The sequence below is a fragment of the Sceloporus undulatus genome, chromosome 3 (genome assembly GCF_019175285.1).
Source record: "Sceloporus undulatus isolate JIND9_A2432 ecotype Alabama chromosome 3, SceUnd_v1.1, whole genome shotgun sequence".
Classification (NCBI taxonomy): domain Eukaryota; kingdom Metazoa; phylum Chordata; class Lepidosauria; order Squamata; family Phrynosomatidae; genus Sceloporus; species Sceloporus undulatus.
In genome coordinates, this window is record NC_056524.1 from 6,273,216 (window position 1) to 6,292,429 (window position 19,214).

The following is a 19,214-nucleotide window of genomic DNA, read 5'->3' on the forward strand; positions in this document are numbered from 1 at the left end:
GGAAACTCAATGTGTGATCTTGGGCTAGTAGTCACACTCAGCTGTGAGGGAAGGCAATGGCAAATCCCCTCTAAACAAGGCTTGCCAAGAAAAATACAATACAACCATACGTTGGTGTCAGCTTGAAGGCACATAACATTATTTTGTTAGACCTGCCTCTTAACTATAAAGCAACATCACTACAGCTGTCAGGCTCTCCTGTTCTACAGCTGTTGGGTCTGGAAGTCTACTGAGCAATTAAAATAGTAGAGCTGCTGGAATACTGTGGCTCAAGGGACCTTGTCCCACTATGCATTTGAAAAGATATACGTACTCTGCAAGGAGTTGTTCAGTGTGTCTTGAACGAGATCTTACAGAATCTCAGGCAGCAAATGGAGTGGCTCCTTACCATGATGGCTTGCAATCTAAGACAACTATAAGACAATCAGTCTATCTCCTCTTATTATAGATTTTAAGTCACTACATAAAAGAGAAAATGATTAGGAGAGGGGAGGGGGGAAACTCAATCATATGTAGCTGCAACCACTCCTTTTAGATAATTTAATAATAATTAAAAAAAATTGTGTTTCCCCGCCTCTCCCAAAGGATCGAAGCGGGGTTAAAGACTACTAAAATCAATACATACAGTGCAATACAATACACTATAAAAACACAAAATTGTACATCTATACAAACATCATAAAATACAACAAGCCAGCAGCATCCAACATCCAGTTGGTATAGACACGAATCCTAAATTGTCGCAGGAATATTGGTAATGTAGACATCACTCCTTCAGGGGGAGGGGGGACACTTGGCAAAAATAGTACAGTTTTGAGGTCATGAGACGGAGCTCCTCCGGAAGGCTGTTCCAGATCTGCAGGGCCGTTATTGTAAAGGCCGTTTGGGAAGAGGAGACATATTTGGACGATGGAGTTTCCAATAAGTTCTTCCCGGATGTTCTGAGCGTGTGGGGCGGCTCATAGGGGGAGATGCGGTCCCTCAAGTAACTTGGGCCCAAGCCATGTAGGGCTTTATAGGTGATAACCAACACCTTGTATTGTGCCCGGAAGCGAATAGGCAGCCAGTGCAGAGCTTTCAACTTAGGTGTTATATGATCAAACCTAGATGCACCAGTGACCAGTCTGGCTGCCATATTTTGTACTAACTGAAGCTTCCAGACTTGGTACAAGGGTAGCCCCATGTAGAACTCATTACAGAAATCTAGCCGAGAGGTTACCAGAGTGTGTACCACAGTTTCAAGGTCCCTTTGGCCCAGGTAGGGTTGCAGTTGGCGTATCTACCGAAGCTGATAACAAGCACTTCTGGATGGATGGGGCAGCTTTGATATCCCCCATACCATCTAAATGAATGCAGGAACAGCCTCCCAGTGGGCATTGGTCCTCTGTTTGCTGCTCTTTTGCTCTGCAATCCAGGGTTTCTTGGTGTGAGGTTGATAGATTCTACAGTGGTGAACTAGAAGAATTGGTTTCTAGATCTTACTCAGTTGATCCATGCAAGAAGTACCATGATCATCCATTTCCAGAACAGTTCACATCTGGATTTCCCTAGACTGACAGGAAACGAGCAGGAGGGAAGTTTAACCTGCCACGGCTGTATGTTAGTATTGATGGACAATACCAAGGTTGTCCAGTGCTTTTGAGCTTTGGGACGGCCAAGGAGGCTTGGGTTCAGATTTCAGCTCTGTTTGAAGTCTCAGTTACCTCAGGGTAAATCTCAGCCTCTTGTCAGTTCCCATATGTAAATAGGAACGATGTTGACCTGCTCCCGGGTTGCTGAGGATTAATGAAATGATGGTTCTAACGCATTTTGAATAATTAAAGCCCTATTGATATGACAAATAGTAACATGCCTAATAGATCTACAAAATGAATTGCTACAGAGGAGGAAAGCAAAAAAGCGCCCTGCAGGGTCACTGTCAGACTGACCTCAGGGGTTAGGAAAATGCCTTTCCAACCTCAAATCTGTCAGTCAGCCATGTACTCCTAATGCTTTAAAATGCTACTTTTTGGATGATTATAAAATCCCATTCCTTAAGGACCAAAATGTGTTCAGGAAACAGTGAGAAGATGTATGTCCTACGCAGACCATTGTAAATAATCCTGTGTTAATTTACACCTGCTTCTGTGCTAACTGCAGGAACAATTCCTTGGGTGGTGGAAAGAACAGGGGTTGAATTACAGCACAAGATTATGCATCCCAGATTTGACACCTATATGTGTTCTCACCCATGGGGGTATCTGTCCAGCCGATGGATTGAGGTTTGGGTTCAGGGCTGGGGCAACACTTCGTAGTGCTTTCTCTTGTGAAAAATAGATTGCATGTTAAACGACTTAGTAGCCATTGCTATGCCATGATAGGGAGGACGTGGTCATGAGAGGAGGTTTAGCTTAGCTTACCTATTGCTAAAGAAATTATTTGTGCCATCAAGCTGGTGGTCCATCTAACTGTACTCCTAGCAACTTGTGGCTTTGGGGCAGTGTGCTCTGATTTGGTACCTGAGAAAGCACAAGGGTTGGCAGAGACCACGTGAATGACCGGGGTCAATGGATTATAATTCATCAATGTAGACCAGCGCATGGGCGGAGAGGGGTTGGGTGGTGGGCCGGCAGGGGTGGCCAACGGGGGTTGGAAACGTGATGATAAGGCACTGAACAAAATACAGTCAGGCCGCAGGCATGAAACAACTGGAAACAACACCGGCACCAAACCCCCATAACAAAGCCATACAGGCCCTACAGACCCCTCCACCCCGCCAACATACAACACCAGCAATAGACAAAGCAAACAAAATCCCGGGACCAGATTGCGAACAGACCGCGACAGCAGACAAAACTATGCAAGCGCAGTACGGCCTGCTTCTCAAGACATGCACCCCCAGTGACTTCCGTCCTCGATGTTGAACGTGTTCGTTGGCATCTCTATTTTCCCATTATATATCCTCTATTAAACCTCATAGTTTATTATACGTAGATTAGTCTTCATTGCGAAGCAACGCTTATTCAGCATTATGATTATCTCTCTTAACTCCTTATAATCGTAACAAATCAGTTTTAATAAGCCTTCCCATTATTTAATCCTTAAATCTCGACCAATTCCCTCCCCATTGCTCCTATATAGTCAACACCACTTTCCACTCTTCATTAATTTTTCCTTGTTATATTCCCCATCCTTTCATCTCTTACACTTGAGTCATTTTATCATTTCTATTAATTTCCATTAGTTTCATTAGCCATTGTTCTACCTTCGGGTCCCTCCTTGTTTTACAAAACTTGTGCTATAGTATTCTGTATGATGTTCTGTAAATAACAGTTTCCCATCTTTGGTTTCTATTTCTTCTCTCGAACATACTCAGTATAGAAGAAAGCTCTCTGGTTTTAAATCTAATTTAATATGTAAAATTTCCCCCAATTAAATGCCTGATTTGTTTCCAAATTTCTTTATGAATTTTGCAATTCCACCACACCAGTGTATAAAAGTACCTACAGTCTCCCCCACTTCCACATTTAATTATTTTTGTTTTTTTTTATATATTGTATCCATCCTTTCCGGAGTTACGTACCATCTGTAGAACATTTTATCACCCATTTCCTTTATATTTTGTGATGCAGTTATCTTTCAGTCCCTTTGTCCAAATAAATTCCCACTGTTCGAATTGTATGTTATTTATGCCCAATCTTTTGGCCCACTTAACCATAGTCTCCTTCACCCTTTCACTCTCCATTTCTAATTCATAAAAAGTTCTTATAAATTTTCCCAATTCGTTTCTCATTGATCCTCAATTATAATTTTTCTAATTCCGTCTTATTTATTCATCCCAAATTCTTTTATATCTCCTTTGTCCTCTCATATATGCGTCTATATGCAAACCAGCCTGCGGTCAATCCTAATGTTCTACTTTCTACTTGTGTTTTATTTTAATTTTTACCCTGTTCTATCTTTGTTATCTCCCTTATACTTAAACCCATTCCTCTCTTTCTTATCCTTTCTGTCCTGTATATCGCTCATGTGGAGATAACCACATAGGGAATTTAATACTATAATATTTCTTTTCTATGTTCCATATTTCCATAAGTTTCTTCTTATACCATGGTTACTTTATTGACTTGATTCACTTTTCTTTATTATAAGCCAAATAGGCCTGAAATCCATAACTTAGCCCTTTCTCCCTCAATTCTAACAATCTTCTCTCCCTTCGATTTATCCAATCCCCTTATCCACATAGACTACAAGCATCTGCATATAGTTGTAAATTTTGGTAACTGTTACGCCCCCTCTCTTCTCGTGCGGTCTTTTATCGTAATTTTAGTCTTCTTCTAGGTCTTTGTTTTGCCAAAAAAAAGCCGAAAATATCTTTTTCCCAATTTTTGAACGGTTTATTTGAATTTATAATGGGGATCATTTGAAATAGGAAAAGTATCTTGGAAGCACTGACCATCTTTATCGCGCTATCCTTCCCAAACCGATCAGTTGTCATTTTCCCCAATTTACCAGGTCTTTTTTACTTCTGACCATTAATTTACATTAATTATTTTCCAACAATTCATTTGTTTTTTTAAATCCAAATACCAAACTATTTCACTTTTTTTCATTTTATCCCTGTCTTTTCTTGTCCCTTTTTATCCTCTTCTGTTCAAATTTTTTGTATCATTGCCGATTTATTTTTATTAATTTTAACCCGTATATTCACCAAATTCTCAATTATCTTATCACATTATTTATTATTTTGGGGATCTTCCAAATTTATTACCACATCGTCTGCAAATGCTTCTTTATCTTATATTGAACTTGTTTATTTTCACCCCTTGTATTGTTTCCGGAATGTTATTTATTTATCAGTATTTCCATTATCAATATAAATAATTAATGGGATTAAGGGCAACCCCTGCCTTGTTCCTCTTTCACTAGAAACTGGTTGTTAGCTCTCCCTTATATTAAATTTCTCGCTTTTGGTTCATATATATTTGTGAAATCCATTTTTATACTTCAGGCCCAATATTAATATTCTCTAAATTTCCATCCATGCGTTCCAGGTCCACGTGTCAACTGCCTTTTCCATATCACAAATAACACTCCTTCATAACAAACCTCATGGTATCCATGAGGTTTTTTCTGGGCAATGTTTGTCAGAGTAGGTTTGTCATTGTCTTCGCTTGGGCTGAGAAGCATATACCCAGTTTTTAAGGGTCAATGCCAGAACCTTTGAATTGGAATCAAATTGATAATCAGCAAAATAACATAACAATAGAGCTGCATGTTCTGGCTTGAAAGTCCTCAGCCAGAAACCTGTTAATGCATTTTATAATTGGCACAATTATGCCAGTGTAGGTGGCATTGGCAGGAAGAAAAAAGTTGTGGGTGTAGCAGCTGTGCAGAAAGCAAAGCATTGAAAGAATGGGCTACTTGGAACTAGTAGATTTTGGTGTGCCTTTCCTCAGCATTACTGCAGGACAGTAGGGAAAAGTACTACTATAGTGTGCAAACAGAATTTCGGACTAAGAGATCGATCACCCAGAGAACAGCATTGTTTCAGTTTTTGGACTTTTTTGAACTGAGTTTTCTGAGCTCAACCTACATGTGAGATGGATGCTGACTAGACTAGTCCAGGATCCTGTGACATTGAGCTTTTTAAAGAAAGCATATTTGCTTTTCTTGAATTAAAGCCTTTGAAGATGAGCATGGTTTAGGAGTCACAACTACCAAATGGTTCAAAATGAATATTTTTAAATTTAGTCATGAATCATCTTTTTGTTGAAGCTTTCTTCCTGACCAGATTGTTTACACTCCAAGAATGCAAATGGTGACTTTTTTCTCTTTTCCCCCTCTTTTTTTTTTTTAAAAAAATCTTTTTAAGAGTCTCAAAATATTTACTGCTGGAGAATCCTGCCTGAAATGTAATTAAATCCTCTCTCTGAAATTTTCTTATTTGGGAAGTACTGTATGTCTTTTAGGCATGTCATGTCCAGTCACAAAGGAATAATTTCATGTTATTCTTTGTGAAGTCACTTTAGCTGTTCTTGGTTCTGAAGAAAATGGTGCACCGTTTTTCAGAAGTGTCTTTGTTTAGCCTATAAATTTAAATGGTTACATCTGTGTTTGTACCAGAGAACTGGGTATAGTGGTGGTTGCTTTTTAGTTAGTTGTGCCTTTTGTCAGAATGCAGAATCTGGCATGTTTTGTGGTTCGTTTTAATAGAATTTGAGAGTAAACCTAATTATGGATCATGGGAGCAACTCAGAAGAAAAGTTATGAAGGAAACTTGAGCTCAGAAATGAGATATTTGAAATGTTCAGTTTGATTCTGACAGTAACTGGATGCCATTGTCTGCAGATGGCACCTTTTATCATGAGGTTCGTAGAGTCTGGGAATTGTCTCAGTAATATACAGACTTAACTGATTTATGATACATAGGTCTGAGTAGTTTACTGTAAAATGCACATCCATCTCAAACAGATACGTAATTTGGAAACTGTATAATAGCATTATTCTATAATTCTATACATTTGGAATTTTTTAGGTATAGTTTTCTATTCCTATATCAGCTTTTAGTTTGTCTTCATGTAACAGAGTAGGGACTTGTTTAATGAGCAACAGTGTGGCGGGATAATCCTGCTCTTTCCAAGTTCCTAACACTTACACAGCACTGGTGCAGACAGATCCATGGCAAGGCTCATGTACATTGAAGATGCATTATCAGTATGTTATGTGATTTCTCACTTGGACCTGTTCACATCTGATAGTGCCAAGATAGCCCTAGCCAAAGAAGGTAGGAGTAGAGTCATACTCAGGCTTTCTGTTATTAGATCTGGTAATCCCCTTAGTAATTAGACACCGAGTAGAGTAAGCATGGGGAGCAATGTTTTCTCAAACATAGTCCAACTAACTTACATTATTGATAATAGACTGCAGATGAACAAGAGTATGAAAAATACAACATTTGTTTAATCTGAAGAACGCTTTGCTACAGCATGTTGCTGTTGTGTCCCCAAAGAGAAGTAGCTTTAAACAAGAAGTGGGCATTTGCAGATTGAGGGCCACCTTTATGCTCTAGGACCATCTGGGGCTACATAGACAACTGAAGAATCATAAAAATAAAAAACCCCAAAGTGCCTTGGAATCCACTTCTGGCCCTCAAAAATGAGTATTTTTTGATGTTAAAGAGTACAGAGAGGCAATCTGTTTAAAAGTTAACTTGTTGAACCTGGAGTCCTTCAGGAGTAGCAAGTCCCCTTCTATTTTGGCTAGAAAAGGGTGGCTCTGAGGATTCTGGCAATGTCAAGGGCCATAAAACATCCTGGGGGGAAGTTGCTTGAAGCCCCAAGGTTGCATTTTTAATGTTTTTAATGGTACTGTTTTCAATGCTGAGAAGCTACTCTGTGAGTCGCAGACCTGGGAAAAGAGCGGGCTATAAATGATGATGATGATGATGATGTCCAGCCTTGCTTGAATAGATAGAACTGTCACTCTCACTAGCTAAGAGTTGTGATAGTTAGGTATGGAAGGCTCTCCCCAAAATGTCTCAATAGAAGTAGTAATACTAGGCATTATCACAGCACTGTTGAAAGCGCTTTCATCTACTACATTCAGTTCTCATATTAAGAATCACATGCTATGGGAGTTTAGTATTAATATCCTAGCACTGCAGGTTGGGTGGGTTGGAGTTACTGAGAGTAAATGGCTCCCTGAAGGCCACATTATGAGTTAATAGTGGAAGTGAGATACATACCTGGGCTTTTTTGATTCATAGCTCATTCTGATGTCCACTCTGCTTCATCAGTTCTTGGTGAAACATAGCTGTTCAGTGCTGTGGAATTATTTGTGAAGAATGTTTTAATTTATCATCTGTGCATTTGTTTGCAGGCTCCATCGGGCCCAGTGTGCAATCAAACAGACTCAGGTAACTGTTCAGAAAATAGGAAGAGAGATTGAAGAGAAACTGAGGCTTACATCTACAAGCAAAGAGCTGGTAGGTTTGAGGGGTTTTGTGCTTTAGTCTCACTTTGGCAAATATCAGAAGTAAAGTTATGGGTTGTGTAAAGGCTTCTTCAGAAAACAAGCTCATACAAATGGGAAACTTTCAAAGCATGAATTGGATCTCATTTTAGAAATATGAGAAGATGTGAGGCTGCAAATTCAGTGCAGGCTCTACTTTCTACATGCCTTACTCCAGTACTGGTGAGAGAGACTTATTCAATGTTGTGATCTTTCAGCCATGTGTCCTCTGTTAAACATCTGCTGTCAATCCAGGGTTTCTATATTTCTTTTTGTGGTCTCAATTAATACTTGAGGATGAAGTTCCTCTCTTGAATAATGTCCAAAGTTACAAACTGGTAACCAGTAACAGTTCAGGAATATCTATCGGAGTTTGGAAATATGAACAGGGAAAGAGATGGACTATGTTATGTTTGTAAAACAAAGATACTGAAACAACAGGTTTCCAAAAACTGGCCCCAGACACATTTTTTTAAAAAAATAACACCTGATTTTTTTGAGGGGATAGACTTTGTTTTCTTCAGTGGTCCCCTCACTGCTGGGAATGATTGATCTGTAACGACACATTTCACAAGCAGAAGAAATCATTGGGCATCTTTATGCAATAATTGTGGTTATGTGGGCTTCCTCAAAGTGTATCATTTTTGCATGTAACTCAAGCTCCTTTTCATTATTAAATGGAAATATTTATCTGGAAAGCCCAACATCTTGATGTATTCAATTAAATCTAAATTGCTGAGAAGCAGGAAAAGGGGCAAATTAATAGGCCTCCTAATGCTCCTGCCGTTATAAAGCATCAGCATTGGCTCTGTGGCAAAGGAGCAAAAAGTGGCTGCCAGGAAAAACAAACTCTAACAGATTGGGATTAATGAGCTACCAGTGGAAAGTGTAGTGAACCTTGTAATTGTTTGGGCTGAGTGTAATAGCTGAGCTCGCTGACACTCCAAGATTTTGAGGATGAGCAAAATGCATGTAATGACTTCTTGGGCATAGAGACAAACATTTTAATTGTCAGTTTAGGCTTAGATTTTTATAGGTTTGGAATGAAGTAATGTATTGGCACCAAGTAGTGCTAAAAGCCAGGCTTGGATTGCTTTAAAATGGGGACCAGTGTAACTTGTGACTTAACTTGGAAACTTACACAGTATTGGCACATCCTGGCAGGTACCTAGAGCCTTGTATCGATCATTTAAAAAGTCAATCTTGATGGGTCATATTCTCTTCGTGCAATTGTTAGTGGCCCAGAGTGAGGATTCCTACATTTTATTTTGATGAGGTTCTCCAAGTTTTGAAAGGCTTGACATAAAGTGGAAAATTCAGGTCCTCCATAAAGTTGGCTGTAAATTGTGAGAAGCACCAGGAGTTGTTCTGCTGTCTCTGTGGCCAGCAGATTATTATATCATTGTGTGCCTGTTTCAGCACAGAACTAATTTTCTGCCTTTAGCATCGATACCTTGTGTTGAGGCAATAGCCAAGTTTTCTGTCTGGGGTTTGCATACAAGTTAGGAAAAGAGCGGAGATACTCAAATTCTCCCTTAAGTTCATTAATCACATATACAGTTTTTTAAACAAAACCTATATTATATTTTTATTTTAAAAAACTCTTTCACAATGCTCACTTGAAGCAGAGTCTGTCATCTTAGTTGAGCTTATGAAGAACTTGGAATGGGAATATGACAAGCACTTACTTCTTAAAGATAGAAAATTTTGAAGCTGTGGGGAAAATGTCTTTCTTTGTGGGTTTTGAGGAGGAAAAAGGGGAAAATCAGAAAAAATGGAGGGGGGAATTGATTGATTGTTTGGATTTATATCCTGCCTTTCTCTCAAAATGGGATTTGTGGAAATGCAATCAGTACCCTTTACTAATTGAAAGGCCCCCTTTAAACTTTAGGAACATTGGTTTGACATAAAATGACCATGTTTAGTGTATTAAATATATAATTTATTCTGACAGTAATTTCAAATTGATTTAACTTTTTAAAGTAGTAATGTTTTGTTATACATGGAGTTACTAGGACCTGAATGGTACGAAACACTTGGAACTATGAGGAACCTCTTTTGGTTTTACCAGCTTATGAGGAACAAACAAAAATGCTATAAAAAGAGAAGAAATCATCAACATTATTAAAACAAAGGACATTATTTTGTGTTATCTAGTCCTCCATAGGACTAGACATAAACAGATATAAAGGTCTCAGTCCCATAAGAACTGTGAAAAGGAAGGCAAGACGAGGAATCACTATGATTTGATTTGCTGTATAGTCTTACAAAAAATTCTTCCTGTTATGTAATTTTTAGAGATAATTATAGGGAGGAAATATAAATATACATATAAATTATATAATACATTATTTTATTTATTCTGAAAGAAATTTTTCCCTAACCCAATTGTTTTTTCAGTTTTTCCCAGGGGGAAAAGTGGGCGTCAGGAAAAAAAGAAGGGAAACTGTTATTTTTATATGTATGTCTATTGGTTCTACAAGCAGAGAGAAAATCAACAGCTTTATTTCGAAAGAGACTGATGTACTGAAAAAGCCCTGCATGAGTTTAGAATGTAGGTGCAGTTGAAAACAAAACAGATAAACACCAGTGAAGCAAGGGATCTCATCTTGCTTTTGAATGCCTTGCCATTTGAAGTATGGATTGAGTAGCATTTTTTGCTTTTGGTACTTCGAGTGCTGTTTGGTAGATGTCCTGGGATCTGCTGTATCCCATGGAGGGTTCTCAGCACAACCCTTTCAGTGACTTCATTACTATTTAAACACACACACACACACACACACAGACTCCATTTAAAATATTATTATTATTTTAAGTACTTCTGTATCATCTCTCAGACCACAAGGATTCCCAAGGAGATGAACAGATACAAATATATTTTAAAAACTCATTTAAATACTCTTTAAAAACTCCTAAAAGCAATTTAAAAACAATCCTAGGACTAGCAGTTTCAAACACTGAATGCTATGTTTCGGCAGGCCACTGGAAGCATAAAAGAGATGGGTCCAGCCATCTTCTCTGGGGATCTCAAATTTCTGCCAAGTACATATGAGAGGAGGCAGTTTTCAGATATCTTGCCATTCCATCTCCTCGCCCGTCATATCTTGCCTGCTATTGCACCCAGAAACCTGGTGGACATAACTGAGTCAGTGAATGAACATACTAAACCTCTGAAACAAGAGCAATATAACAGTACGAACTACAAGTTAGAATACTAGTAAGATACATATTAAAATATAGTTTAAAATGTAGAGCAACAGAGCCTGTTAGAATAAAAAAAAAGTTTTAACTGCTGGAGAAAAATGTGGGCAACATATGGTCCTCCTTATGCTGTTCGGACTGCAAATCCCCTCACCTTACCTTTGACCATGCTAGCTAAGGTTGATGGAAATTGTAATCCAACAGTATCTGGAGTGCCTACACTTCAACTACCCTTGAATTTGGGGCTAGGCAAGGCTCAGTTATTGCCTCTGGGTACAGCCACTAACAGGGTATGCTCTTGAATTCCTGCCAAAGACACATCAGATTGACAGGAAAGACAGGAGAATTAAGCTGAGAACTTCCCAGGGTGTTTCAGTAATGTGATTATTGAAAATACCCCTGATAGCTGCTCTGCTGCAGGAGTCTACAGTTCCCAGGCCATGATTTATTGCAGTTTGAATATGTTGGGGTTTTTTTCCATGGTACCATTGCATGAGAGGTTGTCTGCTTATAATGGATTGGCTATGATCTTTCAGTGAATCATGTTTTCTGAGGCTATCTGATTGTGCTCAGGCCTTTACGTGAATCGGAAACATCAACATATTTACTGAACAGTTCTTTTTACACTTTTTGTATAGAAAAAGGAGAGTGAGTGTTTACAGTTGAAGATCTTGGTGCTACGAAATGAGCTAGAGAGGCAGAAAAAAGCCCTGGGCCGAGAGGTGGCCTTATTACATAAGGAACAAAGTACACTATTTGACAGAGGTAAGTGTCAATGACAGCAGTCTACCCATAACAGACAAGCAGGCGGTCATTGAGGGTTGAGAGATACAAGAGTAGCCCAGTCTGTTCTTGAGTGGTGAGATCCTCCCACTCTGACCTTAGATCAGTAGATCCCTTACATCGGTCCTTTAAAGCATCCAGATCCTCTCTTCTAAGGTCTTCTAGTGTTTTATGAGCTCTGAAGAGGGAAGAGGTCCAGAAGCACAAGAACTTCGTAATTCAAATTACAAGAAAAGAGTTTCCACCCAAACATTAGGAAAAACTGTTTTACTATAACAGTTGTTCAAGAGTGGAATAGATTTCCCTCGTAGGTGGCATATGCTTTATTTTTGGAGGTCTTTGAACTGAGGCTGGATGGGCATCTTTCAGGAGTGCTATAGAGGGTGAGCAGATGGGCCAGGATAGCATGGGCTGAGCATGTGCTATCCTGGCCCCAGTGCTCACCTGGGTTGTTCCCTGGGACCCCTGTTTACACACCGACACAGGACCAGGGCAGGCACACACTCCTTACCTTGCTATGTATCACTCTGCCTAAGAAGACCCCACCCCCATCATCATGTCTGATGCTGAAATGGAGTACCTGACTGCACCCACATGGCCAGGCACCCCATTTCTGCATCAGATGCAGCACTGAGGAGTCTTCTCAGTCATAGTGATGCATGGGAAAGTAAGGAGCGCAGTGTGTGTGTGTGTGTATGAGAGAGAGAGAGACAGGATGAGAGAGAGAGAGAGAGAGAGAGAGAGAGAGAACAGTCAGAGTTTGTCACAGTTTGCAGGAAACTGTGGCAAATCAAGGGCAAATTACCCTGGGGTATCAGCTGTTTATTCTGGAATCAGGCTGGATCTTCTAGATCTGTGTCTGGTCAGACAGGATCATGCCCAATTCTGCTCCCTGGATTTTGGCCTGCATCATCTTAATTAGATGATATGAAGCTGGGGAACCCAGGCCTTTTGTCCTATGCAGACAACCCCTTAGTTGTGTATTCCTGCATGGTAGGAGATTGGGTTAGAAGCCTTTGAGGTCTCTTCCAGATCTGTGATTTTAACGTTTGCAATGGCAGTGCAGTGATGAAAGATGCTTCATTGTGGAATATACCTTGGAGTCCTAAGTCCTTCCTTGATCGTGTTTCACAATATCCCATGTTGGTTTCCTATTTGAAACCCTCTATTGCTTGTAGAATAGAAACTGGCTTTCTAAAGACTGGTGTAAAAGTATCCTGTAGTGCCACATCTTTAGTGGTTACACCAACAGTAGTGTTGTGATGGCTGCCAGTATTTATAACCCAAGAAGAAAGGACAAGCACAAAATACATTCTCCTAAAATGTCTTTGATAGGAAATGTGTTTGAAGAGGAATATCAGCAGCTCGTGCTGGACAAAGAACCCCTGCAAGAGTTGAGGAAAGAATGCACTGCTAAGAGGTAAAAGAAGTCTCAGTCCTTTCATTGATCTATTTGTAGCCACTGTCAGCTTGATTGGAATGACAAGTAACTTCTTCTCCCTTCAAATATACCAGAGCTATTTTGGGGGGAGGGATTTAAGACTGGTGGCATCCTTGGGCATCTGCCAGCAGCCTTTGGTGATGCCAGTGCCAAGCAGTTTGATCTAGCTCACTTTTTAAATTTTCCACAATAGTAAGACCTGGTGCACTGTGGAAGAGTTAAGTTTGCTAGATACCCCTGTCACCCAGTTTCAACAGAACCCATTTACAAAGAAGGGAGCCAAACAGAGTATACTCTTCCAAGATTTCCAGAAAGCCAGTCCTAGAGGGTTCTGATATTATACAAAGGAAAAATGATATAGATTAAGAAGATGAAATCCATGATTAATGGTAATTTGGGGAGTGGGGCTGGTGAGTCAGCAGAGTCATAATTCCTTTTTCTGTTAGTTTTTTTCTTACACCCGAGCTATATATTGCTGGAAGGCTCCCATGTGAGTGACTGACAGGACTCCCATCAGTTGCTGCTACCTGTGACCTACACTGTCTTGTCAGGGATCTTCTCTAGCTTACTTGGTTCATGTTTGTTGTTCCTTATGCTGAGTCATCTCCCTGAAGACAATTTGTGGAGGGATTCAGAGATGTCTATTCCCCCTGGTCAGTCAAAAATCCCCCCAGGGATTGACACATTGGTTATGGTGTGAGCCACCACTATAAGCAGGTTCATCCTCCTGGATCAGTGTATTTTAAGCTAGCCTATGTGGAGGACCAACAGGGTTTTCTCCTCTAATGTGCCAGGGACCAGCACCATCTTTGTGCCTATTGGCTATAACTATTCCTTTCATGGAAGTTCACCTCAGGCCAACAGCCAATAACTCACAGATCTGCACTGGTCCTCAGATCATCACTGAGCAGCACTGTCTTAATCAACTTCCAACAAGCATTGTGTCTTGGATCTTCTAGGGGAACAGCTGTCATGAAGTTTTCATGTTACTTTTTTCTATTCATCATGCCCAGTGTATTGTATGGAGGAGGTGTGCTTCTTTTATTGAAGTTGGCTATCATTTTTCTCATGTTTTTAGTGCATTATATTCTACCACTATTGCTCTTAACTGCTACTTTCATAGGGAAGGAGTAATTTCTGGGAATAATAGGCAGTGAGGGTTCTTCATGCAGCCATCATTGAGTAATTAACTGTTTCAGTTTCTGTCTTTCTTTTCCAGAGAGCAGTTCTTGAAGACAAATGCACAGCTGACCATCAGATGTAGGCAATTACTTTCAGAGCTTTCCTATATTTACCCTATTGATATGGTAAGTTTCCAGTTTTTTAGCCACACCAGTTCCAGGAGCATTACTCAGGATGCTGCTGTCGTTTAAGGCAACATATTAAATGTTTGTTCTGAATGTCAAGTTAACCATTAAAAAGCAAAAAGGCAGGTGTCCGTAGTTTAGTGTTAGGGTATACATTTTTGCATGTGTGATACTCCAGGTTCAGCTCCTGGCATTTCCACTTAAAAGATCTTGGATAACAGGGCTGGGAATGTGCACTGCTTGAGGTGATGAGAAGCTGCTGCCAGTCCAAGTAGGCAGGAGTTCATTTTGATGATCATAGATTGAAACATGGGTCCATCTAGCCCATCACATTGTCAGGGACAAGGCACACTGGAATCACCCTTTGTTTAGTTCTATCATACATCAGTCGGTTTATAGTGGTAGTGTCCTTTTAAAGATTGGACTCTATACTTTTTATTTTGTTGAAACAATAGAGGTTGGAGAGGTGGGCCAGGCATTCCTTCACTGCTGTTGATCCTCAAGAGCAGAGGTATTAACCCTTTAGGCAAGGGAAAAGTTTGCAGCTCTATCTCTAAAGCAGTGAACAGAGCAGGCGAATTGCAGAGCAGCAATTTGCTGTCAAAATGGAACATGACTTTTGATTTCTTCTGGCTAACTTTGCCATTAAACATTTAGGACATATGCTCAAAGACCTGTCTGCTTCCATTATATGTTCATTTTTGATCCTGTTGTTTATGACTTTATTTTTTATTCTGAAATGGGCTGTGATCCAACCTCCCTTTCTGCTTTTAAATCCACAGAATGATCAAAAGGATTATTTTATTTGTGGAGTCAAGTTGCCCAATTCTGAAGACTTTCAAGGTAATTGGGCCTTTAACCTGCTCATTTTTAGTATCTAATTGCAGCGTGTAGACATCCTAACATAGTAACCCAAACACCAGAATCAGTTGAAAGAGTGCTGATGTTTTTAATTAAACACTCCCAGTTTCATGAAGAATTTTTTCATGAAGAATTTGAAAGAGAAAGCAAACAACTTTACAATGAAATACTTTATGTTTCATTGCTATAATTGGTCTACTTTTGCACATCTACTGGTGCTACTAGGTTGCAGTATTTCCTACAGATCCATGTGTACATATGTGAAGTTGAAGATGCCAGCCACAGATGCTGGTGAAACGTCAGGAAGAAAATTTTCTAGAACATGGCCACATAGGCCGAAAAATCCACAAAAAACCATGTGTACATACCTTGTTAATAATGACCTCAAAGGAAAAGATAAAGCACTATTCAGAAACTTCCTGGTCACCAACAAATCATTTTTGTTCCACATGTAATAGAGATTGTTTCTGTCTGGTTAAATTCTTAGTTGGCAATGGGCTTTGCCATATCCACATTATCATTTTAGAACTAAATATTGCTTCAAGTAGGCAAAGAATTTATATGTCTTTAATTTCTAATTACTAATTACCCCATGTATAAGTCGAGGACGTGTTTTGGGGCCAGTATTATAGATTTTAATATGGACCGTGGATAGGTTGAGGGTAAAACCTAGGGGCATATTTCAAAGGATGTAAAAGATAAAGCAAAGGAAAACAATGCCAAATAATTTACAAAATTCCCACAGGAATAACTATTTATGTTTATGCTAAAAGCTAGATGGATGAGAGAATAGAGGGAATTGGTGCTTCCACGACAGATTATACTCTTGCTTTTTACCAGGGGATGGTTTCTTTTTTCTTTATAAGAGTTAAAGTACAGGACTTACATTGATACATGGATAAGTCGACTCAATTTTTTTGGGTCAGTTTTTTCAATAAAATGTCTAGACTTATACATGAGTATATAAATTATTATTTTTTTACATGTGGCCACAGGGTGTGGGATGGTTTGTTCCTTCAGTCTTCCTAGAATGACCAGTCTTGGTAGGTATCAGCCTCTCAGTTTCAAGACGACTGAAGGAGCAATCCACAACTACTGGGACATACCCAAGCTGCACAGCATAAGAATGAGAGTGGCTACTTGTGTTATGAAATACTGTTTGTAAGATAGTGCAGCCAAAAGCCGCTTTCCCTGACTTAAACTTATCTGCTGAACATTGCTTCAAGTAGGCAAAGAATGTATATGTCTTTAAGTCTTCTTTACACCTTTGCAACTGTGAGAGAGAACAGGATTACAGTTTCATTAAACAAAGACCTGAGAGTCAGGAAAATGTAGTCCATAGGTTAGAGAATAGAAGTTTCCTTTCTGTATTACTGCTCCCAGAATCATCCATTGCTATGGCCATTGTCTAGATGGCGGATTCTTAGAATTCTAGTCCAAAAATATTTGTTCCAGTCTCTGCCTCAGATATTCAAAATCCCATTTCTTTTTTTTTATTAACAATTCAATAAAACATGTATCATACAAACACAAACACAAAACAATTATACAAACCACATCTAAACTTCCTCAGCTACAAAATGATTCTCAAAAAAACCCTATTTTCTAATCATAAACTCTCAACATTGTCTAACTCTTTTCTCATTTCTATCAACCACTGGAGCACCCTTGAACCCTTTGCAGTCCTTTTTGCAGGCATAACTAACTGCTTTCTCTTGGGCCAGTCCCAGTGCCAGATGTATGTTTGTTTTTGAGGGGAAGTCCTTGGCAGTCCACACCATTTGCCCATTCTGTGCTCCACTAGTCAAAACCAGCCACCAAACTACCATGCGATGTTCCTTTTTTCAGATAGCTGGCTTTTAAAAATGTTCTGACTCTGAAGAGAGTGAGATGCTAAAATACAAGAAGGTGTACTGTAGCTATTTAAATAGGCTTCTTAGGTATAAATCATAGAATCATAGAGTTGGAAGAGACCCCAAGGGCCATCCAGACCAACCCCCTGTCATGCAGGAACTCACAATCAAAGCATACCTGACAGATGGCCATCCAGCCACCTTTTAAAGACCTCCAAAGAAGGAGACTCCACCACACTCGGAGGGAGTGTGTTCTACTGTCGAACAGCCCTTACTGTCAAGAAGTTCCTCCTAATGCTGAGGTGGAATCTTTTTTCCTGCACTTTGCATCCATTGTTCTGTGTTCTGTTCTCTGGAGCAGCGGAAAGCAAGCTTGTTCCCTCCTCAATATGACATCCCTTTAAATATTTGAACAGGGCTATCATCTTTGTGAATAAGGGCCCAAACAGACAGGCCAAAATAAAGCTGTTTCAGGTCACTTTGGAGGTACAGTATGCTGTTTAAATGATACACACCTTAAGAGGTCTGAAGCTGCAGCAAAGCTGTGCTCCAGGCCTTAGGACTGGAGCATGGCTTTGGCATGGCTTCCGGACTCTTAGGGTGCATGCATCGTTTAAAAGCATACCTCCAAAGTGACCTGAAGCAGCTTTATTTTAGCCTGTTTGTTTGGGCCATTAGTTACTATTCTTTGTCTAAAAGTCCTGACACACCACTCCCTTTGTGTCAGCTAGATCTGACCTACTTCAGCAACCTGCTGTTGCTGTTCTGAGAATGCCAATAAAGTGAAGGCTGTTTTTGGTAGACGTCTCCCAGAATTAGCTAGCTGCTCCTCAGTACACCTGAAAACCAAATGAAGAAAACACCAGATTGGGCTCCAAGAGTGGCTTTCATCTTATTTTCTTAGAAGTTAAAGCAGACAAGTTGTGGAAAATTAGATTTGAGCAGGGGAAGATGGAGTTAATTCATAACAGCAGAATACTTTGCTGTAATGAAATACATATTTTTGCTTCCCGACCCACCTCCGCCCTGCCCCCCTTCTTACAGCAAGATATTTAAAAAAAAAAAGTTTTCCAGTTACAGTGTCTTGTCTCCTGTTACCAAAAACTTGGCACAAATTCATGGAAGTCGGGTGTGACGGGCTCTGCTTTTCATGATTGAAAGCTTTCTCCAGAATCGTACTTATTTTTTTCCTTACACAAAATCCCAAATATATCAAAGATTAGAACATCTGTTAGTCAAACTCGTTAGCTCATGTGCCCTAATGGGAAAGAGCAGGAGAAAAGAGTGATAGCAGGAGAGATATGATCAAAGGGAGATGGACCGGGAAAAGTGTGTGTTAAAGGAAGCAGTTCCCCCAGAGGAATTCAGATGCATAAGATTGGGCAAGAGTGAAGGGCTGTTAGAACCCATTGGTTAGGCTGAGATATCAGTGAATTTTCCACTTGGCCAGAGATGTGTTGCAAAGCATGATATAGGACTGTGATGGCAAACCTATGGCAAGCGTGCTGGAGATGGCATGCCATGCCATTTCTCCCAGCACACGATGGGGAGAAGAGGAGGAAGAGGGCCTGGAGTGCCTGTTCCTCCTCTTTCCCAACCTTCCCCGGCCTCCAGTTGCCTCTCCAGAGGCAGCTGGAGCCAGGGAATGACACGGAAGGAGGAAGAGGCATGCACCTTTTCCTCCTCTTTTCCAACCCTTTCCAGTCTCCAGTTCCCTCTCCAGAGGCAGCTGGAGCCCAGGGATGCCAGGGGGGGGGGGGGGGGGAGGAAAAAATG

At 40.0% G+C, this 19,214-nt stretch overlaps 1 protein-coding gene across 1 annotated transcript in view; it reads left to right on the top strand.

Moving 5' to 3' along the window:
• Positions 1-19,214, top strand: part of LOC121925120 (UV radiation resistance-associated gene protein-like) — a 52,917-nt gene that overhangs the window by 23,974 nt on the left and 9,729 nt on the right. The window contains exons 6-10 of the mRNA XM_042456915.1: positions 7,861-7,966; positions 11,832-11,958; positions 13,312-13,396; positions 14,637-14,724; positions 15,507-15,567. Coding sequence (XP_042312849.1) covers positions 7,861-7,966; positions 11,832-11,958; positions 13,312-13,396; positions 14,637-14,724; positions 15,507-15,567 — 467 coding nt within the window. The remainder of the gene's footprint in view (positions 1-7,860; positions 7,967-11,831; positions 11,959-13,311; positions 13,397-14,636; positions 14,725-15,506; positions 15,568-19,214) is intronic.